The sequence below is a fragment of the Ornithorhynchus anatinus genome, chromosome 2, assembly GCF_004115215.2.
Source record: "Ornithorhynchus anatinus isolate Pmale09 chromosome 2, mOrnAna1.pri.v4, whole genome shotgun sequence".
In the NCBI taxonomy this organism is placed as follows: domain Eukaryota; kingdom Metazoa; phylum Chordata; class Mammalia; order Monotremata; family Ornithorhynchidae; genus Ornithorhynchus; species Ornithorhynchus anatinus.
In genome coordinates this window covers 139,662,440-139,690,289 of record NC_041729.1, presented here as the reverse complement: position 1 = coordinate 139,690,289, position 27,850 = coordinate 139,662,440, and the positions used below count along the sequence as shown (strand labels likewise).

General features: G+C 47.2%; 1 protein-coding gene and 1 pseudogene across 2 annotated transcripts in view; one reads left to right on the top strand and one right to left on the bottom strand.

Annotated features, from left to right (window-relative positions):
* Window positions 1-971: 971 nt before the first annotated feature.
* Window positions 972-1,114, bottom strand: LOC114809782 (annotated as a pseudogene).
* A 9,652-nt stretch (window positions 1,115-10,766) lies between these two features.
* Window positions 10,767-27,850, top strand: part of RRM1 (ribonucleotide reductase catalytic subunit M1) — a 30,853-nt gene continuing 13,769 nt past the window's right edge. Inside the window, exons 1-8 of one of the 2 annotated variants that reach the window (XM_001505321.4) lie at window positions 10,767-10,935; window positions 16,067-16,155; window positions 18,094-18,271; window positions 19,754-19,854; window positions 20,522-20,581; window positions 23,097-23,136; window positions 23,969-24,131; window positions 27,287-27,428. In XM_001505321.4, coding sequence (XP_001505371.1) covers window positions 10,917-10,935; window positions 16,067-16,155; window positions 18,094-18,271; window positions 19,754-19,854; window positions 20,522-20,581; window positions 23,097-23,136; window positions 23,969-24,131; window positions 27,287-27,428 — 792 coding nt within the window. In that variant the 5' untranslated portion in view covers window positions 10,767-10,916. Of the gene's footprint in view, window positions 10,936-15,250; window positions 15,376-16,066; window positions 16,156-18,093; window positions 18,272-19,753; window positions 19,855-20,521; window positions 20,582-23,096; window positions 23,137-23,968; window positions 24,132-27,286; window positions 27,429-27,850 lie in introns of those variants that run through there. The other variant, XM_029057915.2, reaches the window with a different exon arrangement.

Genomic DNA, 27,850 nt, shown 5'->3' with positions numbered 1-27,850 from the left:
AATCAGATTGGACAGAGGTCCTGTCCCACATGGGGCTTACGGTCTAAATAGGAGGGCAAACAGGTACTGAATCCCCATTTTACACTTGAGGAAACTGAGGCACAGTGAATAATAATAATGATTGTAGTATTTGTTAACTACTTACTATACGTCAAGCACTCTACTAATTGCTGGGGTGGATACAAGCAAATTGGGTTGGACATAGCCCCGCTCTCACATAGGGCTCACAGTCTCAATCCCCATTTTACAAAGGAGGTAACGGAGCCACAGAGAAGTGAAGGGACTTACCCAAGGTCACACAGCAGATGAGTGGCAGAGCAGGGATTAGAACCCATTATCATCTGACTCCCAGGCCTGAGCTCTATCCACTATGCCAAGCTGCTTCTCAAATTCGCACAACAGGCAAGTGGCAGAAGTGGGATTAGAACCCAGGTCCTCTAACTTCCAGACCCATGCTCTTTCACTGTGTCAGGCTGCTCCTCAGCACTTAGGTACAAATTCATAATTTAATATCTGTCTCTCCCTTTAGATTGTAAGCTCCTTGGGGGCAGGGAATGTGACTACCAACTCTGGTAATATTGTACTCTCCCAAGTATTTATTCAGAACAAAGGAAGCAGCATGGCCTAGTGGAAAGAGCACAAGCCTGGTAATCAGAGGAGCTGGTTTCAAATCCTTACTCTATCACTTATTGCTCTGTGACCTTGAGCTAGTCAAAAGACTTCTCTGTTCCTCAGTTCCCCAATCTGCAAAATGGAGATTCAATCAATAACCGATCAACGATATTTATTGAGTGCTTATTATGTGCAGAGCACTGTACTGAGTGCTTAGGAGAGTGCAACACAACAGAATAAATAGACACAGTCCCTGCTCATAATGAGCTTACGGTCTAGAAAGGGGAGACTGACATTATTAGGCTCCTAATCAATAGGATGTTTTATAGAACGATCCACTCTCCTTCGACGACGATATCAATGGAGAGAGTGAATCCAGTTCCCCTCTACCACAAGCATTTGGGGAGAGGGCTGGCGTTAGCACACCTGGAGTGCAAGGGATGAGCCTCACCCTGGGAAAACCACCTATGTGATCACGTTGTCTCCCCTTCCAGGTAAGTAATAAATCCCTGTATTTCCTTCTACTTAGAATGTGAGCCCCATGTGAGACCTGATTATCTTGCATCTACCCCAGTGCTTAGTTCAGGGCTTGGCTTATACTAAGGGCTGAACAAATATCAGAATTATTATTATTATTTCTCTACACTCAGCAGACCCTCTCAGGATTGCAACTGGAGAGTTTCTAGAACTCTTAACAGCCTCAGCTATGGGAGGAAGAGTCAAGCAGAAGCATATCCATTCCGTTCCTAGCTTGGGCAGTACCTAGCGAGTCAAAACTCACCCATGCTGGGCACCAGCGGCACGGGAGACAGTCGAGGGCGGAGACTCAAGTTTACCACGTGGAAGATGACAATGGTAAACCACTTCTGTATTTTTGCCAAGAAAATTCTATGGATATCCCACTGGAACGATTGCAGTTGAGGTGGGGTGTTCAGGGAGAGACTTGTCCGTGGAGTCGCTTTGGGTCACAGACGATTCGACAGCATAAGACAAGATCACAGACGATTCGACAGCATAAGACAAGACGCACAGCAAGTGCTCAATAAATCCGACTGATTGATTGCAGAAATCCGCTTGAAACTAGAGTATTTCTCTGGCCCTGACCCCTTTGATCCAGAGCCTTAGAGTTTTCTTCCCAGGTCACGGCGAGAACAGACGTTGCTTCTGAGCCTTGGGACTCAGGGAGAGGTTGAGATGGACGGACGCTCGGCTCTTAAAATGAAAACACCAGCGTCTTCCCGGTGCCCACCGTCTCCCCATCACGGCTCTCAGTGCTCTGCTATTGGCAAGGCCCCGTGCACCTTGGGCCACCCCCGAAGACTTAGGCCACTGCTGTTCACGCCCTGGATGGCTTTCTGACTCCCTCGGGTATCCGCCACCCCCCACTGCAGCTCCCCGGGGCCCCCAGCGTCTTCGGCCGGGCCGCCACACTGCGACCCCAGGATCTTCCTCTGTTCTGACCTGCCTTTCACACCCCGGCGGGACAGAGCGAAGCAGCTGCAGCCTGGAACCACCCCCACAAAACCTCAGGAAGACTGCGGTGGCTACTGCTGTAGCGATCATTCATCATTCATTCATTCAGTTGTCTTTATTGAGCGCTTACCGTGTGCAGAGCACTGTACTAAGCGCTTGAAAAGTACAATTCGGCAACAGAGACAATCCCTACTCAACAACAGGCTCACAGTCTAGAAGGGGGAAGTCCATAAAGTGGGGGAGGGAGTCAGTGTGGCTGCAGTTGTAACTGGGGACTCTGAGCTTTAAGGTGGCCAAAATTCTGCTCCTCTAACCACAGTGCCCTACCGATCTTCATTTTTGTTTTTACGTTGTCTTGATGTTTTGCTCCATCTTCGAAGAACCAGTGTGGCCTACTGGAAAGAAGTCCGTGGACCCCGTTCTAATTCTGCACATGCCTGCGGTGCGATCTTGGGCAAGTCACTTTTCTCTGCCTCAGTTCACTCATCTGCAAAATGGGGATTCAGGACCCATTCCCCCTCCTACTGTGAGCCCCCTGTGGAACCTGGTTATCTTTATCTTCTCCAGTGTTCTATACAGTGGTGACGCATAGGAAGTACTTAACAAATGTCACAACTAGATTATTATCTCTCCTTATGTATGTCACCAGTCCCCTCTCCCTGATTTTATTCTTAGATTATGAGCCTCTTGAGGGATGGGTTTAATTCCCACCTGGGTATTCTTTTCCAGCTGTGCACATCGTGGTTCAGTGGAAAGAGCCTGGGCTTCGGAGTCAGAGGTCATGGGTTTGACTCCCGGCTCTGCCACTTGTCAGCTGTGTGACTGTGGGCAAGTCATTTAACTTCTCTGTGCCTCAGTTCCCTCATCTGTAAAATGGGGATTAACTGTGAGCCTCACGTGGGACAACCTGATTACCCTGTACCTACGCCAGCGCTTAGAACAGTGCTCTGCACATAGTAAGCACTTAACAAATACCAACATTATTATGAGAAGCAACGTGGCTCAGTGGAAAGAGCACGGGCTTTGGAGTCAGAGGTCATGGGTTCGAATCCCGGCTCTGTCACTTGTCAGCTGTGTGACTTTGGGCAAGCCACTTAACTTCTCTGTGCTCAGTTCCCTCATCTGAAAATGGGGTTTAAGACTGTGAGCTCCATATGGGACAACCTGATTACCTTGTAACCCCCCACCAGCGCTTAGAAGAGTGCTTGGCACATAGTAAGCACTTAACAAATACCATCATTATTATTAGAGAAGCAGCATGGCTCAGTGGAAAGAGCATGGGTTCAAATCCCAGATCCGCTGCTTGTCAGCTGTGTGACTTTGGGCAAGTCACTTCACTTCTCTGTGCCTCAGTTACCTCATCTGTAAAATGGGCATGAAAACTGTGAGTTCCACATGGGATGACCTGATCATCTTGTATCCTCCCCAGCACTTAGAACAGTGCTTTGCACAGAGTAAGCGCTTAACAAATGCCATCATTATTAAGTAAAGCACATAGGGTTCATAATTCGTTCATTCATTCAATCGCATTTATTGAGCGCTTACTGTGCACAAAGCACTCTACTAAGCTCTTGGAAGTACAATTCAGCAATAGAGACAATCCCTGCCCACAAAGGGTTCACAGTCTAGAAGCGGGGAGACAGACGGCAAAACAAGTAAACAGGCATCAATAGCACCGATATAAATAAATAGAATTATAGCTATATGCCCATCATTAATATAAATAAATAGAATTATAAATATGTATATAAATCTACACAAGTGCTGAATGGGGGTAGAGCAAAGGGAGCAAGTCAGGGCGACGGGGAGGGGAGAGGGAGAAGAGGAAAAGGGGGGCTTAGGGAGGGCCTTCCAGGCCAGAGGTAGGATGTGGGCCAGGGGTCGACAATGAGACAGGCGAGAACAAGGTCCAGTGAGAAGAATAGCACCAGAGAAGGAGAGTGTGAGGGCTGGGATGAAGGAGAGAAGGGAAGTGAGGGAAGAAGGGGCAAGGTGATGGAGAGCTTTGAAGCCAATAGTGAAGAGTTTTAGCTTGATATGGAAGTTGATAGGCATCCACTGGAGATTTTTGAGGAGGGGGTGACATGTCCAGAATGTTTCTGCAGAAAGATAATCTGGGCAGCAAAGTGAAATATAAACTGAAGTAGGGAGAGACAGGAGGTTGGGACATCAGAAGGGATGTTGATGCAGTAATCCAGTTAGGATAGGATGAGGGATTGCACTAACGTGACAGTGGTTTGGATGGAGAGGAAAGGGCCGATCCTGGTGATGTTGTGAAGGTGAGACTGGCAGGTTTTGGTGGCGGATTGGTTATGTGGGGTGAATGAGAGAACAGAGTCGAGGATGACATCAAGGTTGAGGGACTGTGAGACAGAAAGGATGGTAAAGCCGTCCACAGTGACGGGAAAGTCAGGGAGAGGACAGGGTTTGGCAGGGAAGATAAGGAGCTTAGTCTTGGACATGTTAAATTTTAGGTGGTGGGAGGACATCCAGGTGGAGATGTTCTGAAGGTAGGAGGAGATATGAGCCTGGAGGGCGGGAGAAAGAACAGGAGAGGAGATATAGATTTGGGTATCATCTGCGTAGAAATGATAGTTGAAGCCGTGGATGTGAATGGGTTCACCAAGGGAGTGAGTACAGATGGAAAATGGAAAGGGACCAAGAACTGACCCTTGAGGAATGCCTACAGTTAGGGGATGGGAGGGAGAGGAGGAGCCCACAAAGGAGACGGAGAATGAACGGCCAGAGACATAAGAAGAGAACCAGGAGAGGACGGAGTGAGCGAAGCCAAAGTTGGTTAACGTGTTGAGGAGAAGGGGATGGTTGACAGTGTCAAATGCAGCTGAGAGGTCAAGAAGGATTAGGATAGAGTGGGAGCCATTGGATTTGGCAAGAGGGAAGTCACTGGTGACCTTTGAGCGAGCAGTTTCGGTGGAGTGGAGGGGTCGGAAGCCAGGCTGGAGGGGGTCCAGGTTAGAGTTGGAGAAGAGGAATTCGAGGCAGAGAGTATAGATGACTCACTCTAGGTGTTTGGAAAGGAATCGTAGGAGGGAGATGGGGAGATAACTGGAAAGGGCTGTGGGGTCCAGGGAGGGTTTTTTTAGGATGGAGGAGAGTTGGGCATGTTTGAAGGCAGAGGGGAAGAAGCCGTTGGAGAATGAGCGGTTGAAGATGGAAGACAAGGAGGGGAAGAGGGAAGGGGCAAGTGTTTTTATCAGGTAGGATGGAATGGGGTCTGAAGCACATGTGGTGGGGGGTGGCACTTGAAAGGAGGGAGGAAATCTCCTTTGAAGATACTCCCGGGAAGGATGGGAAGGTAGAAGAGGGATTCGAGGGGGGGAGGGAAGATGGACAAGGGGAAGGGATGACTTTGGGGAGCTCAGACCTGATGGTGTTAATTTTCCTAATGAAGTAGGTGGCCAGACTGCTGGGGGTGAGAGATGGGCGGGGGGTGGGAAGAAGAGGGGGCCTGAGGAGGGAGTTTAATGTCTGGAACAGCTGACAAGGGTGATGGGCATGGGTGTCAATAAGGGAAGAGAAATAGTTTTGCCGGGCAGAGGAGAGGGCAGAGTTAAGACAAGAAAAGGTAAGCTTAAAGTGGACAAGATTAGCTTGGTGTTTAGATTTCCGCCAGCAGCGTTCAGAGGCTCGAGCATAAGAGCGAAGGAGGCGGACAGTGGAGGTGACGCAGGGCTGTGGGTCAGTGGTGCGAGAGTGGTGAAGGGATAGGGGAGCGAGTGAGTTGAATTTGGTAGAGAGGGTAGAGTTGGGAGCATCTATTTGGTCATCAAGAGTGGGGAGGGAGGCTAAATTGGGTGTGATGCGCTGAGAGAGATGGATGGGGTAGAAAGAGTGGGGGTCTCTGTGGGGGAGTAACACAGATTTAAGGGGAGGAGGCGTGTGAGAGAGTAGGCAAATGAGAAGGTTGATACAGATGAGGAAACTGAGGCCCAGATAAGTTAAGTGACTTGCCCAAGGTCACAGTGCGGACAAATGGCAGAGCTGGGATTAGAACTCAGGTCCTTCAATCAATTGTATTTACTGAGTGATTCTTGTGTGCAGAGCAATCCAGGTCCTTCAATCAATCGTTATTTATTGAGCAGTTACTATGTTCAGAGCACTGTACTAAGCACTTGGACGAGTAGAATACAACAGAATTAGCAGACAATTTCTCTGCTCATAAGTGTCCTAAGCACTTGGGAGAGTATAACTATATAAAAAAGTTGGTATGCACATACCTTGCCTGCAACGATTTTACAGTCTAGAAGATGAGTTTATATTCTAGTGAACCTCCTGACTCCCAGACCAGTGCTCAATCTGCTATTAATAATAATAATAATAATGGTATTTGTTAAGCGCTTATTATGTGCCAAGCACTGTTCTAAGCACTGGGGTAGATACAAGGTAATCAGGTTGACCCACGTGAGGCTCACAGTCTCAATTCCCATTTTACAGATGAGGTAACTGAGGCATAGAGAAGTGAAATGCTTTGCCCAAGATCACACGGCAGACAAGTGGCAGAGCCGGGATTAGAACCCACGTCCTCTAACATCCGAGCCCGGGCTCTTTCCACCAAGCCATGCTGCTTCTCACTAGGCCATGCTGCTTCCCAATTTAATATTATGTGGCTCAGTGGTGTATTAAAATGGGGATGAAGACTGTGAGCCCCACGTGGGACAGCCTGATCACCTTGTATCTCCCCAGTGCTTAGAACAGTGCTTTGCACATAGTAAGCACTTAACAAATACCAACATTATTATTATTATTTTACTAAGATTAATACACAGATGGGAACAAGACATGGTCCCTGATAGGGGTTCATAACCTAGGAGGACAGCACTCTGTACTGTGCCAAGTAATGTGCAGGCCAATGTGTGGAAACAGAGCCTTAACTGAAGTAACACCATTTTGAAGAATGTGGAAGAGAACTTTTAAAATGTCATTTCAAAAAGTTAACTTTTAAATTGTCAAATTATCAAATTTAACAATTGTTAAATTGTGAAAAATTTCCATGTGGTTTAGGGAATACTTTGTAGTTGCTGAATTTTACTGCTGACCACAGACAGTGTGTCAACAAACCCTGGCACCTAAGATAACCATATTTGAGAATCAAGATGCCTGTGTCAGTGATTGAAATGTGCATATGGGGTGGTGGGTGGGGGGAAATGGGGGCTATTGTTTGGGTATAAATGTAACCTAAAAAGTGTCTTGGGGGGGTCTTACACTAATTACCTCCAGAGATGTGGTGTTTGACCATTCTGCAGAACAAAATTTGGAAACTGTCTGAATCACGTAGGCACCTTTTAGACTGTGAGCCCGTTGTTGGGCAGGGATTGTCTCTATCTGTTGCCAAATTGTACATTCCAAGCGATTAGTACAGTGTTCTGCACATAGTAAGTGCTCAATAAATATGATTGAATGAATGAATGACCATGTGGAGCAACGAAGAGGCATAATTTTACATGCAACAGTTGATAGTAAGGGCTTAATAAATACCATTTACTAAGAGGTTAACATGGGGTGCTCCTCGATGGTGGGAGCAGAGGGAGGGACAGGAGGGACCTGGGGGCTTCTCCCAGGCCTGGTTTGCCATAGTTTCGCCAGTTTCCGGTCAGGTTTTTGGGCTTTCAGACTGGATTAGACTTTATTATTATTATTGTATTTGTTAAGCGCTTACAATGTGCAAAGCACTGTTCTACGTGCAGGGGGAGATACAAGGTCATCAGGTTGTCCCACGTGGGGCTCACCGTCTTCATCCCCATTTTCCAGATGAGGTCACTGAGGCACCGAGAAGTGAAGTGACTTGCCCACAGTCACATAGCTGACAAGGGGCGGAGTCAGGATTAGAACCCACGACCTCTGACTCCTAAACCCGGGCTCTTTCCACTGAGCCACCCTGTTTCTCTTGTTTTGTTGTCTGTCTCCCCCTTTTAGACTGTGAGCCCGTCATTGGGCAGGGATTGTCTCTATCTGCTGCTGAATTATCCATTCCGAGCGCTCAGTACAGTGCTCTGCCCACAGTAAATGCTCAATAAATAGGATTGAACGATTGAATGAATATTTCGCTGCTGGGGGGAAGCAGTGGGGACAGCCCTCCTCTCTCACAGTCCTCCGCCAGCATGCCTGAGGCAACGGGCCCCATTTTGGCATCTGAGCCTCGGGCCTGGACAGGATTGCAATAGGGGGGAAGGGCTGGGGCAGCAATTGCCCACGGTCACCACTGTTGCTGAATTGTACTTCCCAAGCGCTTAGTACAGTGCCCCGTACACAGTGAGCCCGTTGTTGGGCAGGGATTGTCTCTGCGGAGCCGAATTCTGCTGCTGAGCATTGACAGTCTGTCAACTAATAGTAATAATAATAATGTTGGTATCTGTTAAGTACTTATAAGGTGCAGAGCACTGTTCTAAGTGCTGGGGGAGATACAGGCCAATCAGCTTGTCCCACGTGAGGCTCACAGTCTTCATCCCCATTTGACAGATGAGGTCACTGAGGCCTAGAGAAGTGAAGTGACTTGCCCACAGTCACACAGCTATGAGGCAGAGCAGGGATTTGAACCCATGACTTCTGATTCCCAAGCCCGGGCTCTTTCCACTGAGCCACGCTGCTTCTATTAGCCCTGGCGCCCAAGATAATCAAGATGCCTCTGTCAGTCATTGAAATGTGCATGTGTGTGCGTTGGAGGCGGGGAGAGAGGGGCTCTTGTTTGGGTATAAATGTATCCTAAAAAGTGTCTTGGGGTCTTACACTAATCAAGTCTGTACTATTCAAATATATTCTTTATTACCCAAATTATTTTGTTAATGAGGTACACATTTCCTTGATTCTATTTACTTGTCAGCCGTGTGACTGTGGGCAAGTCACTTCACTTCTCTGTGCCTCAGTGACCTCATCTGGAAAATGGGGATAAAGACTGTGAGCCTCACGTGGGACAACCTGATGACACTGTATCTACCCCAGCACTTAGAACAGAGTTCTGCACATAGTAAGCGCTCAATAAATACTATTGAATGAATGCTCTGCACATAGTAAGCGCTTAATACCAACATTATTATTTATTTTGATGATGTTGTCTTGTTTTTGTTTTGTTCTGTTTTGCTTTGCGGAGTCTCCCCTGCTTAAATTGTGAGCTTGTCACTGGGCAGGACGCATCTCTATCTGTGGCTGAATTGTCCATTCCAAGCGCTCAGTACAGTGCTCTGTGCACAGTAAAGGCTCACTGAATACGACTGAATGAATGGATGAAGTCCCGAGGTGGGGTGTTTGACCATTCTGCAGAATAAAATTTGGAGACTGTGACCCCGTCAATGGGCACGGATTGTCTCTATCTGTTGCCGAATTGTCCATTCCAAGCGCTTAGTACAGAGCTCTGCCCATAGTAAACGCTCAATAAATACTACTGAATGAATGAATGAGAGGGTCTGAGTCAGAGAAGCAGCATAGCTCGGTGGAAAGAGCCGGGGCTTGGGAATCAGAGGTCATGGGTTCGAATCCCTGCTCTGCCACATAGCTGTGTGACTGTGGGCAAGTCACTTCACTTCTCTGGGCCTCATCTGTCAAATGGGGATGAAGACTGTTAGCCTCAAGTTGCACAACCTGATTATTACATTATTATTACCCTGTATCTCCCCCAGCGCTTAGCACAGTGCTCTGCACAGAGTAAGCGCTTCACAAGTACCAACATTATTATTATCATTATTATTATGTGCTCTGCCCATAGTAACAAACACCAACATTATTATTATTAGTAGTAGTAATAATAATGTTGGTATTTGTGAAGCGCTTACTCTGTGCAGAGCACTGTGCTAAGCGCTGGGGGAGATACAGGGTAATCAGGTTGTCCCACGTGAGGCTCATAGTCTTCATCCCCATTTTACAGATGAGGTAACTGAGGCATAGAGAAGTGAAGTGACTTGCCCACAGTCACACAGCTGACAAGTGGCAGAGCCGGTACTCGAATCCAAGATCTCTGACTCCCAAGCCCGGGCTCTTTCCACTGAACCACGCTGCTTCTCTAAGCAAGTAGGCGCTTAACAAATACCAACATTATGATTATTATGATGTGCTCCACCCATACTGAGTAAGCGCTTAACAAATACCAGCAGAGCGGGGTTTCCCTCGTCCAATCGGGTGGCAGAGAGGGGCGGGGGAAGGGGGGAGGTTCCCTTGTCCAATCGGGTGGCAGAGCGGGGTTTCCCTCGTCCAATCGGGTGGCAGAGCGGGGCGGGGGGGGTGGAAAGGTTCCCTCGTCCAATCGGGTGGCAGAGAGGGGCGGGGGGGGGGTGGAAAGGTTCCCTCGTCCAATCGGGTGGCAGAGAGGGGCGGAGGGGGTTCCCTCGTCCAATCGGATGGCAGAGCGGGGCGGAGGGAGGGGGAAGGTTCCCTCGTCCAATCGGGTGGCAGAGAGGGGCGGGGGGGGGGGTGGAAAGGTTCCCTCGTCCAATCGGGTGGCAGAGAGGGGCGGAGGGGGTTCCCTCGTCCAATCGGATGGCAGAGCGGGGCGGGGGGGGGAAAGGTTCCCTCGTCCAATCGGGTGGCAGGGCGGAGCGGAGGCGGGGGGTTCTCTCGCCCAATCGGGTTCCAGAGAGGGGCGGAAGGGGGGGGTTCCCTCGTCCAATCGGGCGGCCGAGCGGGGCGTGAGGGGAGAGAGAGTCTGGGCGCGGAAGCATCCCGGATGTGACGTCACGACGTCGGGCATTCTATTGTGCGTGTCCGTTGGCGGGAGCGGGAAGGCATTTTGGATCCTCTGGCTATCGCGGGCGGGGGACGGCGACGACGGAGAAAGGGAAAGGGAGAAAAGCAGAGACCGCCCGGCGCCCTCCGACCTTGCCGCCATGCATGTCATAAAGCGAGGTGAGGGGCCTTCTCTCCGCTGCCCGCTTGTCCAGTCCTAGCGCTTAGGGCGGTGCTTTGCACACGATAAGCGCTCAATAAATGCGACTGGGTTTAATTTAATTAATTTAATTAGTTATTCATTTAATTAAATTATTTTTATCCTGCTTATTCATCCCTTCTCCCCTGGGAGCCCGTTGTTGGGCGGGGCTGGTCCCTCTTTGTTGCCCAGTTGTCCATTCCCAGCGCTTAGGACAGTGTCCTGCACACAATAAGCGCTCAATAAATGCCACTGGATAATTAAATTATTTTTATCCTGTTTATTCATTCCTTCTCCACTGGGAGCCCGTTGTTGGGCGGGGCTGGTCCCTCTTTGTTGCTGAATTGTCCATTTCCAGCGCTTAGGACAATGTTCTGCACACAATAAGCGCTCAATAAATGCCACTGGATAACTAAATTATTTTTATCCTGTTTATTCATTCCTTCTCCACTGGGAGCCCGTTGTTGGGCGGGGCTGGTTCCTCTTTGTTGCTGAATTGTCCATTTCCAGCGCTTAGGACAATGTTCTGCACACAATAAGCGCTCAATAAATGCCACTGGATAACTAAATTATTTTTATCCTGTTTATTCATCTCTTCTCCACTGGGAGCCCGTTGTTGGGCGGGGCTGGTCCCTCTTTGTTGCCCAGTTGTCCATTCCTAGCGCTTAGGACAGTGCTCTGCACACAATAATCTCTCAATCAATACGACTGGATCAATACATTCCTACAATCCTATTTATTCATCCCTTCTCCTCCGGGAGCCCGTTGTTAGGCCGGGATGGTCCCTCTTTGTGGCCGAATTGTCCATTCCTAGCGCCTAGGACAGTGCTCTGCACACAGTAATCGCTCAATTCATTCATTCGGTCGTATTTATTGAGCGCTTACTATGTGCAGGGCACTGTCCTAAGCGCTTGCAATCAGTAGGACTGAACGAATGAATTCCTTCAATCCTATTTATTCATCCCTTCTCGACTGGGAGCCCGATGTTGGGCCGGGGTGGTCTCTCTCTGTTGCCCAATTGTACTTTCCAAGCGCTTAGTACAGTGCTCTGCACACAGTAGGCGCTCAATACGATTGAAAGCAGCGGGAGGCGCTTACTCCAGTGCCCTGCACTTAATAAGCTCGCTTTGATGTCTCTCCCTCCCCACCCCTTGGAGCCCTCTGCTGCCGAATTGTACTTTCCAAGCGCTTAGGACAGTGCTCCGCGCTCAGAAAGCGCTCAGTAAATATGGTGGAGGGAAGTAGACGGAAGCAGGAGATGAAGTACAATCAGTCGTCCAGCCTCTGCTATGTACTGAGCGCCCTCTGCTTTTGGCGCGCAGCGCGTAGCTCGGGCGGTTCCGGTGGCTGGATTGATCGATGGGGAGAAGGCGGAGGCGCGGGGGTCAATCGAGGGTATTTATTGAACGCTGACACTGTGCAGGGCACTGTGCTGAGCGCTTGGGAGGGAAAAGGACCAGGTCCACGACAGGCTTAGAGTCAAGAGGGTCGCTTTCCCAGCGGGGGAGGGACTCTGCCCCTGGCACCTTAAATTATAAATAATCGTGGCATTTGTTCGCGCTTAATGTGTGCCAAGCACTGTTTGAAACGCTGGGGTAGATAGAAGATCGTGAAGTTGGACCAGCCCCTGTTCCCACAGGAGGTTCTCAGGCTTAATCCCCGTTTTACAGATGAGGGCACTGAGTCACAGAGAAGTGAAGTGACCTGCCCAAGGTAACAGGGTCACAGTCAAATGGTGGAGCAGGGATTAGAACCCACAGCCTCCCGACTCCCCAGCTCCTGCTTTTGCCTCAAGGTCTTGCTGCTTCACACTTTAGCACTTAGTAGTGTGCCTGGCCCATAATAAGCGGTTAACAAATAATAATAACGTTGGTATTTGTTAGGCGCTTACTATGTGCAAGGCACTGTTCTAAGCGCTGGGGGAGATACAGGGTAATGAGGTGGTCCCACGTGGGGCTCACAGTCTTAATCCCCATTTTACAGATGAGGTCACTGAGGCCCAGAGAAGTGAAGTGACTTGCCTACAGTCACACAGCTGACAAGTGGCAGAGCCGGACTATTATTATTATTATAATTCTCTCCCCACTTGTCATCTCCCCCTCCGGGCCGGGAGCTGCGGGAAAATCATCCCAGGGGCCTGGAGATGGACCCCCTCCCCCCCCCCCCCCAGAAATTGCCCCGGGGAGAGGGGGGCCTCCCCTCTTTCTGACCTCATTAGGTCAGGATTCCAGTTGTAGGAAAACCGGGACAGTCTTTTAGGAAAGTTCCTGCCAGTTTTCACGGCCAAATCAGATCCCCTCCCCCAGCACCCAGTGTCCTCATATCTTTCTGTGCCCAAGAGGCTTCGATCCTCCCGCCTTCGCGGAGGGATCGATTAAAGGCATTTTCTGCCACGGTCGGATCGGTCAGTCACTAGGTGGTATCTGAGTGCTTACAGTGTGAAGAGCACTATTCTAAACGCGGGGGAGAGGGAGATTCAAACCCTGCCCACAGCAGACCCCAATTTGGAGCTCCTTCACTTGGCTTCCCTTCAGCCCAGCTGTTGTGTAACCAGCTCTCCTCACCCACTGCAGCTTGGTCTGTTGCCGAATTGTATATTCCGAGTGCTTAGTACAGTGCTGTGCACATAGTAAGCGCTCAATAAATACTGTTGAAAGAAAGAATGGGCTCTTTGGTCCTTCCAAGCTCACCTTTGTACTGTATCTCCTGCCTCCGTCTACTTGCCCAGCCCTTCCCCTGGAATTACCTCTCATATTTTGCCAGACATCAGCTGTCCCCCATCTTTAAAATAATAATGCTGGTATTTGTTAGGCGTTTACTATGTGCAAAGCACTGTTCTAAGCACTGAGGTAGGTACAGGGTAATCAGGTTGTCCCATGTGAGGCTCACAGTTACTCCCCATTTTACAGAGAGGTAACTGAGGCTCAGAGAAGTGAAGTGACTTGCCCACAGTCACACAGCTGACACGTGGCAGAGCTGGGATTCGAACCCATTAAAAACCCTTCCGCAAACCCACCTCCTGCAGGAGACATTTTGTCTCTTATGGGATTTGTTAAATACTGCACAAAGAGCTGGAGTAGATGCAAGATCATCAGGCTGGACGCAGTCCGGGTCCCACTTGGGGCTCAGGGTCTTAATCCCCATTTTACAGATGAGGTAACTGAGGCCCAGAGGAGGAAAGTGACTTGCCCAAGGTCACAGCAGACAAGCGACATAGTCCAGGTCTTTGTGACTCCCAGACCTGTGCTCTATCCACTTAGGCCATACTGCTTCCCAACAGCCACCCTCAGCCCTAATTTATTAAGCGCATTTAACAATCCTTCCATTCTCCTGTCAGCAATTGTTCTTTCACTTGCTTCCATTATGTGTTAATCTGGGTCTGCCTGTTCACCCTTTATCTCTTAATTATGTGTACTCTTCAAGTGCTTAGTATGGTGTACAAAAGTGGTTGGAGCATGGGCCAGGGAGTCAGGAGGTCATGGGTTCTAATCCTGGCTCTGCCTCTTGTGTGTTGTGTGACCTTGGGTAAGTCACTTCACTCTTTCCATTATCTTATCTGTATATTGGGGATTGAGACCACGAGGCTCATTTGGGACAGGGACTCTGTCCAACTTGATTTGCTTGTATCCATCCCAGTGCTTAGAACGGTGCCTGCCACAAAGTAAGTACTTAACAAATACTATAATTATGGTCATTATTATAGGAAAGTACTCAGTAATCGTTCCGATGTTAGTAAGGAACCTTCACAAGGACTCACAAACTTGCTTAGATCTTCTTCAAAGGTCTCTTTGGTCATCTGTGGTATTTAAAGTTGTGCAACACGTTGTTCTAAATTATACCTGTAAGTTGCAAATTAATTTCCATACCCTTGGAAAATGATTTTAACATGCTCTCTCTTGGACTTGGACATCTGGGAATATATGAAGGATTTCACAGGAAAAGAAAAAGTAAAGCTGGTTAGTACTTCACTCACCGGAGCATTCTCAAATCCTGAGGTTTGAATGTTCAAACTGGGTGTTTTTTTACACCTCCTTTAGGTGGTTGGGAATCATATAGGAGCATGAGGTTTGAACAGATAATTCTGAGTTTTTCAAGAGGTTATAATGTGTGTGTGTGTGTAACCTTATGCCAAAAAATTAATGCATAGGTTGCTATATTCATTCTCTTTTCTACTGCATTTGAAGAACTTTGGAGCCTTGGATGGTGTAAGATTCAGTGGCCCATTTCTTGCTCTAAAGAAGATACTGGCACATATGGTGTAGTGGGAAGAACCTGGGCCTGGGAGTTGAGAGCCCTGGGTTTTTGTCTTGGCTCCGTCCCTGGCCTCCTCCACAACTTCAGCCAAATCACTTAACCTCTAGAAGCCTCAGTTTCCTCATCAGAAAATGGGGGTAATATCTTCCTACTTGCCTAGTTCACAGGTATGTTGTGAGGATAAAATAAGATTATTGATGTGATTGCATTTTAGGATAATTGAAAATGCTGAAAAATTCAGGATGGTGTTCAACCGACTCTGTAATATAAGCCTTTGTTGTCTGAAAAAAAGGAGTTTACATCCCAAGAGCAATTAAGAGTAACAGAAGTGTTAGCAAACATGTTAACAATTTACAAGATGATAGTTTTACAAGTCATCAGAAGCTTCATTCTCAGTTATTCTCAGATTGTGAAGTTTCCACTCTGTCAGCCTTCAAGTCAAGATACAGAGCTCATTTTTAAATCAGTATTTAGAAGGCAGTCTAGCTGTTTTTCTCCTGGCTTCTAAAATTTGGTGGTATGTGGCTCTTGAAACATATGCATTGGCATGCTGCACGCTATTTCTCCACAACTGATCACTGTTAATGTTTAGCACAGTCCTAATGTCCTGGCAACATAATCTGAATTACAGAGTTAATGAAAATGAGTAAAATCAATTTTTACTATAGCCTTGAGCAAGTAGTCATTTAAAAGTCTTTATGCATCAGTATACCTTTGGAGAACTGAGTGAAGGCCAGCAGAAATTTAGCAGAACGATCTCAAGTGTCACTTAAACATTGAGCTAAGGGGATGGATGTGCTTCATTGAAACAGTTTCCGTATCGAGTGTTAATACAAAGCGTGTGATTGATTTTCACAGATGGCCGCCAGGAGCGGGTTATGTTTGACAAAATCACTTCTCGGATCCAGAAGCTCTGCTATGGTCTTAACATGGACTTCGTTGATCCAGTAAGCAACTCTTTGTTTCTCTTACTTTCTCTGAATAGGATCAGAGACCTCACAGAGCAGTTATTTTTATTCAAATTCACTTTTTTTTCCCCCTGAACCATATGTTTTGGGAATTTTCTGGAATAAAACCCATGGGTTTATTGCTTAAAATTTTTTCCTCAGTCAAGGTTCCCCTTGACTGTAGAGATATGCCTCTGCTTAGGGTGGTCCACTATTCTCATCTAGAGGGTGGAGTTCAGAATAACTCGGTGTTAATAGCTTCAGTTTGACTTAGGTACCGATTCTCCACAGTGTGTTTGAACAGTTGAGGGCCCAGATGGATAATTTTTATCAGGACTAGAGAGCAGCTACTGAATCAGTCTTTCAGTGATATCAATGAGTAGGGCGTCTAGTGTGTGCAGAACACTGGACGAGCACTGGGGAGAGCAGCGGACACTAAAATAAAGGTAGGAATAAAACAGGTCAGAATATAAAGAAAGGTGATAATTAATAATTGTGGTATTGGTCAAGCGCTTACTGTGCCGAACACTTCACTCAGCTCTGGGGTAAATACAAGATAGGTCACGTGGGGCTTACAGGGGGGGAACAGGTACACAAATGTGTACTTAAATGATTGTTTAGATAATGTGGAAAGGTGGAAGTGGTAGTTGGGGGAGGGGGTACATGGGGGGAGAAGAATGAACAGAGAAGCAGTGTGGCCTAATGGATAGTGTGTGGGAGTCAGAAGGATCTGGATTCTAATTCCGGCTGCACCACTTCTCTGCTGTGTGACCCTGAACAAGTCACTTCACTTCTCTGGGCCTCTGTTCCCTCATCTGTAAAATGGGCATTAAGACTGAGCCCCATGTGGGACAGGGACTGCGTCCAACCCGATTTGTTTATATCTGTCCCGGCGCTTAGTACAGTGCCTGGCACATCGTAAGCGCTTGACAAATACTACAAACAACTAACCAACCAGGGAAGGTGTTTTGGATGAGATGTGATTTCAGAAGGGTAATGAAGATGGGGAGAGCAGTGGTCTACGTATTATGAAGGGGAGAAGGAGTTCTAGGGAGAAGGGAGGATGTGAGGGAGAGGTCATCAGCAGGATTGATGAGAACAAATAGGTCAGCTGGAGAGGAGCAAAGCGTATGAACCAGGGAGGATGCAGTGGGAGGAGAGCTGGGACAAGTAGGGGGAAGAGAGCTAAGTGCCTTAAAGCCACTGGTCAGAAATTTCTGCTTGATCTGGAGCAGGTCCACAGCAGGTTTTTGAGGCATGGGGAGATGTGTGCAGAAGGATGTTTTAGAAAAATGATATTGTCCGCAGAGTGAAGTATGGCCTGGAGAGGGAAGAGATTGCAAGCAAGCTAAAAGCGTATAGAAAAAGAGTATTGTGAGATGCAGTGTGGCTAGAACATGGGCCTAAGATTTAGGAGGACCTGGGTTCGAATTCTGGCTCCACCATTTGTCTGCTGTGTGACCTTGGGCAAGTCACTTCACTTTTCTGTGTCTCCGTTCCCTCATCTGTAAAATGGGGATTAAGACTGTGATATCCATATGGGACAAGGACTGGTTGTCCAACCAGATTATTTTATATCTACCCCAGCACTCAGAACAGTGCCTGTCACAGTAAGCGCTTAACAAGTACCATAATTATTATTATTATTGTTATATGGCACATCCCTAATCATTAACCTCCGGAAAACTGATCTGAATGGACTATTGGTCTGACTGAGGAATTACATGTCTTTTCTTATTGGTGCCTAATCACATGATTGTGAGCCATCATGGTCAGCTTCCTTCATGCTCCTTAAAAAATCCCCTTCTCTAAAAATGTAAAGCTCTGGCAATGCATTTTTTTCAGAGTAGGTCATCTTTGACGGATCTTATATAGGCCCCGGATTCTTCATCACTTGTGAGAAAGAGAGAAAATAACCTGTGACTTTTTTCCCTCCAGGCTCAGATCACCATGAAAGTAATCCAGGGTTTATACAGCGGGGTCACCACGGTGGAACTAGATACACTGGCTGCTGAAACAGCTGCGACCCTGACTACTAAATATCCAGACTATGCCATCCTAGCAGCGAGGATTGCTGTCTCTAATTTGCACAAAGAAACGAAGAAAGTGTTCAGTGGTGAGTTGGAGTTGAGTGCAAAAAGTCCAGTATGGACTTTCTCTGCTCAAGAATCAATCATCAGTCAACAATAGAGGGGTACTGAGAGAACCCGAGGGTAGTCAGGATGGAGTTTTCTTGTGTTTTGAAGTATCTTATCTGCCTCTCATCCTGATTTTCTCTGTGTGTGTCTGTCTGGATGCCTACCGTGTGTATCAGTTCAATACCCATTTTCCTTCCCTAGACTGAGCTCTCTGGGGCAAGACTGTCAGCCCTATCTTGCATCTACCCCAGGGCTTAATATGGTGCTTGGCATACAGCGCTTAACATGTACTTTATTATTGTCATCATCATCATCATCTTGTCCACTTCCCAACCCCAGAGAATTGAGTGGTCTGGGTGGGATTTGTGTTTTAATCCATTGATTTTAGCTAGAACTACGTTCTGTTTACCCATATACACATTCAGTGTTAACTCTCACCTAATATTAATGTTATCTAGTCTGCTTAGAAGTTTCAATTTCCTCTTCCCCCTTAGATAAGATGAGGGGAAAGGGGCATGGGAACATTAAGTAGTCACACAGTAGTCACACGGCAGGTTAGTGGTGTCACCAAAAGTAGAAATCACAAGTCCCTGAGTTTACGGTCTGTTCCAGTTATCGCTTTTAAAATAACCAGTCTGAAATTACGAGTCTTCCCTTTTTTCCTTTTTTAAAATGACCCTGATGCCCTTTTTTAGCCCTCTGGGAGTTTTCAACATAATGTGTCGTAGTTTGATAATAACATCCACCAATTTCTTAAGTGCCCTAGAACACAAGTCACCAGGGGCCTCCAGTTTTTTAAAAATATATCCTTCTACCGTTCCTCTGGCTTTCCATCCTTCTGAGAGAAATTTGCCCCAATCAGCTGATTTTTGTGAAGAAAGAAGCGATAAAAATGTAAAAGGATAGGAAAGGAAACATTAAAATACAAATCCACAAATGGTTTTATTGAGCACCTACTGAGTGCTTGGGGGAATAGGTCATGAGCTCCCTGTGGGACAGGGACTGTGTGGGACCTGATTAATGTGTGTCGGGACCTGATTAACGTGTGTCTACCCCTGTGCTTAGAACAGTGCTTGACACATAGAGCTTAACAAATATAGTTATAATAATAATACAGCAGAAGCAAGACACACTCCCTGCCTGGCCTCAAAGAATTTGCAATCTAACAGATACTGACGAAAATTATTTACAAATGGGAGCGGAAAGGGGAATAAAGATAAATAGCAAGAAGCAGTACAAAAATGAAATGACTGAATTACCAGGATGAAATAGTTGAATAAATAATTGACTAGAAATAAATAAAAACATACACGTGAACATGAGCGTTGAAGGGTGGGTGTTGGCTTGTTCTAAACTTGGGTGTTCTGAATTAATGAGGGCATGGCACCTTTCTTTCAGACTGCTATTTGCAGATTTGAACTACAGGGCTTTATTCTACTTCTCTGAAATTTGTTTTTCAGATGTGATGGAAGACCTCTACAACTACGTAAATCCTCATAATGGCAAACACTCGCCTATGGTCGCAAAGACAACTCTGGACATTGTGTTGGCAAATAAAGATGTAGGTAAAACTCCTGGACCCACGTTTTAAGCAGGCCTTTGTGGAAAATCCCCTTCGGGCCCCAAGTTTTATTCTCTTGTGCTTAGTGGTATTTCACGTGCAAATTGTTAAAAAAACAAACCCCAACCTTCCATTTTATCTCTGAGTTATTAAGTGCCAACACCATTTATTCATTGAAAATCTTTCTTCAATGGTATTTGTTAAGTGCTTACTGTATGCCAGCCACTGTATGAAGTACTGGAGTCGAAACAAGCTAATCAGATTGGACACAGTCCTTGTCTCCCATGGGGCTCATAGTCTTAACCCCCATTTTACAGATGAGGTAAACGAGGCCCGGAGAAGTGAAGTGACTTGTCCAAGGTCACATAGCAGACAAGTGACGGAGCCAGAATTAGAACTCAGGTACTTCTGACTTGCAAACCGGTCGGGGCTCTGTCCACTAGGCTACTCTGCTTTGCGATCCTTATGTGCAGAGTCTTGTACTAGGTACCTTACAGGTCATCTAGAAGACACAATCCCTGCCGTCTTGACGCTTAACACTTAAAAGTCAAGAAACGATAGATTTTTAATAATGTGAACATTTAGTTTTTTAAGACGTGAAGTCATCTGGTTAATTGTGGGCCAAATAATGTAATGGTTTCATCTAACTATGCTCTTTTTCCTCCAGCGCCTCAACTCTGCCATTATCTACGACCGAGACTTCTCTTATAACTACTTTGGCTTTAAGGTAAAAAGTGGGGTGTGAGAATGCCAAGACGTTGATAGAACTGCTGCATTTTTTTCTTTTTTAATGGTATTTGTTAAATTCTTACTATGTGCCCGAAATTATACTAAACTCTAGATGGGTGGATTGATTGAGTAGATATAAACTAATCAGTTTGGACACAGCCCACGTCAGGCTCACGGTCTTAGTCCCCATAGTCACCATATGGAGTAACTGAGACATAGAGAAGTTAAATGACTTGCCTAAGGTCACATGGCAGACAAATGACAGAGCCTGGATTAGAACCCAAGTCTTCCAATTGCCAAGCCTGTGCTCTTTCCTCTAGGCCACACCCTTCCTTCTTCCAGTGCTGTAGTAGATATTAGGAATGTTTAGAAAATGGCCCAGTACACTTTCTTGGCTTAGATGTGGGTTGCCTATTTTTTCTTAGTGTTGCTTTGGGTGACTTCTGAATGGGGTGTGTTATTACAGAATTTCTCATCGATGCCCCGCGTTGCCTATGGAGTGTTTTTTTAGTAGTTTTTAGGGTTTTTTTTTTTTTAGTTTTTCTCCTGTGACTTCAAACCTATTTGTTCCCCAAAATAGAACCCAACAGCTAACAGTGAAATTGCAGTGAGTGTTTTAAAATACATTTGGGGAATAGTTTGTAATAGTAGTAATAGCATTTATGAAGTGCTTGCAATCTGAGAACCATTATGCTGGGGAGAGATTGATTCAGAAACATTCCCGTGACCCACCGGGCCCAGCACTCTGAAGGGAAATGGAAGGAAGGTCACAGGTGCACAAGGAAAGAATGGAGAGGGTGGATTTAGTTTAAAAACCCCCCACCTCACTAACAACAACGGTAAAAACAACAAAATATTACTTCTGGGAGGACAGAAGACCTTGAGCTCCACCCCACACCAGGTAGAACATTGGGAGCTGCAACAGTTTGGTGACAGAGTGGTTGTAACAGGTGGGCAGATGGGGTTTTGTGAACCCTCTCTCTTCAGTCGTGCATTTTTTGAGTACTCACTGTGTGTAGAGCATTGTACTAAGCGCTTGGGAAATTACAATATAGCAATAAAGAGATACCATCCCTGCCCACAACGAGCTCACAGTCTAGAGGCTGGGGAGACGCACATCAATGCAAATAAACAGACATCAGTACAAATAAATGACAGCTATATATTTAAGTGCTGTGGGGCAGAGAGACTGGGAAGAACAAAGAGAGCAAGTCAGGGCCACACAGAAAGGAGTGGGAGACAGGAAAAGTGGGGTTTAGTTGGGGGAGGCCTCTTGGAGAATATGTGCCTCCAATAATGCTTTGAAAATGGGGAGAGTAATTCTTGGGCAATTCCAAGCTTCCCAGTGCAGACCGCCAAACAGGCTTCTCGACTTAGATCAGTGACTAGGTTGCCAGTTTCAATCAATCCCAGCTTTGGGGATAACAGGAAGGATAACAAATTCCTTAAATTGCACATGAAGTTGTCACAGGTGTGGAAGTGTTACCAAGTAAAAACCTGGAAGATAAAGAGTGCCATAAAAAACGTCCAGCGTTTATCACAGCACTCTAATGTATGGCCTTTCCTCCAATCCGCAAGAGCACAAATCCACCTTTGATTATTCTTAGCCAGGAAGGGGAGTCTTTGCCATGCCCCCTCCTCCATGATGGCAGGTGGGGAAGAAAAGGAGTGGGCCACTTTCCCACCTCTGAAACCCAATTTCATGGGGACTTCTGACTACCTGACTGCAGTTTTCTTTAATAAAAACAGGGTCTACCTCATTTCAAAAGGTTTGTTAAAACTCCTCACTCTAGGCTTCAAGGCTCTCCATCACCTTGCCCCTTCCTACCTCTCCTCCCTTCTCTCTTTCTACTGCCCACCCCGCACGCTCCGCTCCTCCGCCGCCCACCTCCTCGCCGTCCCTCGGTCTCGCCTATCCCGCCGTCGACCCCTGGGTCACGTCCTCCCGCGGTCCTGGAACGCCCTCCCTCCTCACCTCCGCCAAACTGATTCTCTTTCCCTCTTCAAAACCTTACTTAAAAATCACCTCCTCCAAGAGGCCTTCCCAGACTGAGATCCTCTTCCCCCTCTACTCCCTCTGCCATCCCCCCTTTACCTCTCCGCAGCTAAAGCCTCATTTTCCCCTTTTCCCTCTGCTCCTCCACCTCTCCCTTCCCATCCCCACAGCACTGTACCCGTCCGCTCAACTGTATATATTTTCGTTACCCTATTTATTTTGTTAATGAATTGTACATCGCCTCGATTCTATTTAGTTGCCATTGTTTTTACGAGATGTTCTTCCCCTTGACGCTGTTTAGTGCCATTGTTCTCGTCTGTCCGTCTTCCCCGATTAGACTGTAAGCCCGTCAAACGGCAGGGACTGTCTCTATCTGTTGCCGACTTGTTCATCCCAAGCGCTTAGTACAGTGCTCTGCACATAGTAAGCGCTCAATAAATACTATTGAATGAATGTGTGGCTTGTTAAGGGAAAATTGCGCGACTTATGAGAGCTGCTTTGGTTTTCTCTCTTTCAGACCCTGGAGCGCTCCTATTTGCTGAAGATCAATGGAAAAGGTAAGTGAAGGCAGCCCTGTGCTTGTGATGAGTTTATATTTGTGGTGTATTACTGTCATTACCTAGACCTTGCTCAAGGGTGGGAAATATTCCATCCTTGCTCTCTGACTTAGCATTTTATGATTAACTGGAGTCTAGTGGGATTTCTTTGGGATTCAAAAGGTTTTGGCCACGCCTGTTATTATAAAGAAACCAGTTCACTTATCAATGCGGGAAGAATCAATTACCCACCCATATTATCTCTCTGCTTTGCTGGGCTAGCTCAAACTTGACCAGGGACTTGAGAGGAGATGGGATATGTGTAGGAGCTATGACAGGTAGACTCTCTAGTAGTGCTTTGGTTGTTATTAATAGTAATAATAATAATAATAATTATAATAGTGGTAGTTGGAAGGTTACTATACACGAAACATTGTTGTAAGCACTAGGATGGAGGATAATCAGGTCAGACACAATCCCTGTCCCATATGGGGCTCAGTCTAAATAGAAGGGTCCCCATTGAGTCTCCATTTTACAGATAAGGAAACTGAGGCCCAGAGATGTTAAGTGACTTGCCCAAGGTCACCTAGGTCCTCTGATTTCTGTGCCCACCCTCTTTTCACTAGACAATGCTGTTCTTTCCGTGTAGGACCAAAATGGCAGAAAGCAACTGGAAATGTGGCTGCATTTGCTCTTTACTCCAGACAGATGTTGGCGCCATTCTCTGTCCTCTGAATTTTTTGTGTCCTTGTATGCTGTTTCTTTCCTTGTAAACAAAGCAAGGTGCCCCAAATGTGCTTCATTTATATGCTACGCCTTGCTAGAATCACCGTCTCCTTGTTCTTGCCTTCAGTTGCTGAGCGACCTCAGCATATGCTAATGAGAGTGGCTGTGGGGATTCACGAAGAGGATATCGATGCTGCGATTGAGACTTACAACCTTCTGTCTGAGAGGTGGTTCACCCATGCCTCCCCTACACTCTTCAATGCTGGCACCAACCGTCCACAGCTCTCCAGGTATCTCACATTGACCCCATGTCTCCTACGACCCCCAGGGGTTCCTGGCTAGGAGACTTAACCCATGACCGGAGGAAACCGTTCCATCGTATTTATTGAGCGCTTACTGTGTGCAATGTACTGTACTAAGCACTTGGGAGAGTACAGTATAACAACAAACAGACACATCTGTGGATTTCTCCAGGAAAGATCTCAACATAATGGAAACAGTTTGGCCATTAGTGCAAGGATCACCTGGGGTCCTGGAACTGTCGTCAGAAGGCTGAGGTAGTGGCAAGCATTTCCCCCCTTTTAGACTGTGAGCCCGTTGTTGGGCAGGGATTGTCTCTGTTGACGAATTGTACATTCCAAGCGCTTAGTACAGTCCTCTGCACACAGTAAGCGCTCAATAAATACGAGTGAATGAATTCAGAACATATCCATCAGGCTGTAGGGGAGTGCTAGGTCCCAAACTCCTGGGAAGATGGGAGGTCAGAGTGGCCTAGTGGATAGAGCACGGTTCTGGGAGGCAGAAGGATATGGGTTTTAATCTTGACTTTGCCACTTATTTGCTGTGTGACCTTGGACAAGTCACTTCACTTTTTGGCCTCAGTTAGTTCAGCTGCTGGATGGGGATTAAGACTGTGAGCTCCATGTGGGACAGGGACTATGTCCAACCTTTCATTCATTCCAGTTGTATTTATTGAGCGCTTACTTTGCGCAGAGCACTGTACTAAGCGCTTGGAAAGTGCAGTTCGGCAGTAGAGACAATCCTTACCCAACAATGGGCTCACAGTCCAGAAGAGGGGAGACAGACAACAAAAGTAGACAGGCATCAATATAGATGTATGCACATCATTAATAAAATAAATAGAATAATAAATATGTACATATATACACAAGTGCTGTAGGGCGGGACGGGGGTAGAGCAGAGGGAGGGACAGTGTTTGGCACATAGTAAGCACTTAAATACCACAGTAAGCATGTTGTGGGCAGGGATTGACTCCATTGCTGTGTTGTACTTTCCAAGCACTTAGTACAGTGCTCTGCACACTAAGCGCTCAATAAATACGATTGAATGAATGAATGAATGTTAGAATGCCAAGAAATGTCCAGTGGAATAAGCTACAGGACATAGGGGATTTCTGGTCCAGGTATTTCTTAGACTGGGGTCGACAACCTCTTTGCGCAGTAGAGCCGAGCAAAATGAAACCCGTGAGTCGTTGGTGCCCAAAAGCCAACTGTACAGTTGAAGCACACACAGTGTAGTGTACTTTGTGGTGAATCTAATGGTTTTAAATGACTCACCCCTCTGCTGCCCAGTGCCCACTTGGTGGTGGCTGGAGCAGATAAACATCCCCGGTGCTTGGCCCAGGCCTGTTTGGTTCTGTGGGGCTCCCACATGGCGACGTTGTCATGCTGTAAATGGAGCATTGTGATGATATTGCACTGCAGGGCCTCTTCAGTTGCCATTGCCATGAGGGGGAGAATGGAAGGAAAAGGAGCAGGGCTGAAGGAAGGGAAAATAATAATAATTGTGGTATTTGTTTAGCACGTACTCTGTGCCAGTCACTGTACTAAGCTCTGAGGTAGATACAAAATAATCAGGTTAGACACAATCCATGTCCCACATAAGGCTCAGTCTTAATCCCCATTTTCAAGATGAGGTAACTGAGGCTCAGAGTGAAGTGGCTTGCCCAAGGTCACAGAGTGGCAGAGCTGGGATTAGGACTCAGGTCCTCTGACTCCCAGGCCTATGGTCTATGTGCTAGGCCGGGAAGAGAGAGGATGGAAAAGGAGGGGTGATGCAGCAGGCCAGTAGTGGTGGAGGTTAGTCTGTTCCTTTGCCCTCCCCTCTTCTCTGCTCCCCGGGATGAAATGGCCACGTCCACCAGCTGGGCATGGGCAGCAGTGATGCGGTCTCTCGCCATCTGGACCCATTGGCAGCAGGCAGCAGCACCTCCTCGGGGTCTGCAGAGGCATCTCTGGGGTGGGTGGGTCCGACTCTTTCCGACTTGGAGCGGGTTTCGGATGCACTGCCCAAGTGGGCAGCCGGAAGTAGTTTCCTGGGGCTTTCTGCCCCTGCCCACAGCCCTCTTCCCACTGCCTCCTTTCTGTCCTGACCCCCAAGAGCTGCTAACCTGCAGGAGCCTCCACAGCGGGTAAGAATCCCTCTCTGCAAAGGAGTGGGAAGACCCTCCACCCCTGGGTGGGACAGGGCTAGGCTTCCCTCGTCCAAACAGCCCAGGCTGTTTCCGTCTTGAGTGGCCCCGAGGGTCGGCCCCCATCTGCCCCTCTTGGTGGAGACCGTGGGCAGGTCGGACGTTGCTGACATCCCCATCTTCCCCCCCCAATCCATAGGCCGGATGGAGCCCACTTGATCGGCACCCTCTGCTCCTGCTTTTAGATAAGTTGTGGCAGGGCTCCTGGTCGCGACCCTATACCTTGTGAGGTATTCAGCGGGGGCCCTCCTATCCCGAGGACCTGGGCGAGGCCCCACTCCCCCCCCCCGCCACCGGTCCTCCACTTTGGTTCCAAGAAGAGCCAGCTTTGGCTCCTGACCCATAGATTGCTGATCCCTGCCCTAGAGCCCCCCGGGCGGGAAGTTAAACAATGTGGAACTTTATGGCATGTCCAAGGATGAGTACTTGCCCTGGAATGTGTTTTGACTCGCCGCTTGCCTCAGTGTAGCATAGCATTGAAGAAAAGCCAAGGCAGTGGTATTAAGCGGGCCCATTACACAGCCCCTCACTTTTACAGGCCTGAAGGAACTCAGGCAAAGCTGTGCAAGGAATTAAAAGAAATACTCTTCATAGCGTGTTTTCATCTTTATACTCTCATCTCCTGCCCGCAATTTATTTTTCTGTCTCCTCTGGATCGTAAGCTCCTTGAGGACAGCAGAGATTGTGCCTCCATACTCTATTGTACTCTCCCATGTGCTTGGTACAGTCGTCTGCACACAGTAAGCACTCAATAAATACTGTTGTTTGATTGATTGAGGACTGCTGTTGACAAATGTAACCTAATGAATTTGTGTGACGAACGCTTATAAAGGAGCTAAACTAGTTAAAGATGGATCATTTCCGTCTTTCTAAATTTTCTGTTGTCAGTGATTTTGTTTTTTCTGCTTTGCCTGGTTTCAGAGTTAATCCTGCTATGTGTTTACTTTAATTCAGTTGTTTCCTGCTGAGTATGAAGGACGACAGCATCGAAGGCATTTACGACACCCTCAAACAGTGCGCGCTCATTTCCAAGTCTGCCGGTGGGATCGGGGTGGCAGTGAGTTGCATCCGAGCTACTGGCAGTTATATTGCTGGGGTAAGTTTGGCCGCTTCAACTCAGACTCTCCTTGAGTGGGCTGCAACTTTGCATCACTCAGCTCTCCAAGGTCCCTCAGTCAGACAAATGCCTCTCCTTAAACTTTAACGGGCGCCGTGACAGGGTTGGGATCACGTACTTCGGAGTTGTCTTGGGACAGACAGGCCAATCAGGCGCATAGCAGCAGTGCCTCCCAGAAGGAAGGCTAGGAGGAACTGGTAGTTGGGGTGGTAACTCTGTCCCTGAATAATAATAGCAATAATAATAATAATGATGGTATTTAAGTGCTTACTATGTGCCAACCTCTGTTCTTAACACAGAGGTAGATCCAAGGTAGGTTGTCCCACGTGGGGCTCACAGTTTTAATCCCCATTTTACAGATGAGGTAACTCTTGTTCAGTGACTTGCCCAAATTCACACAG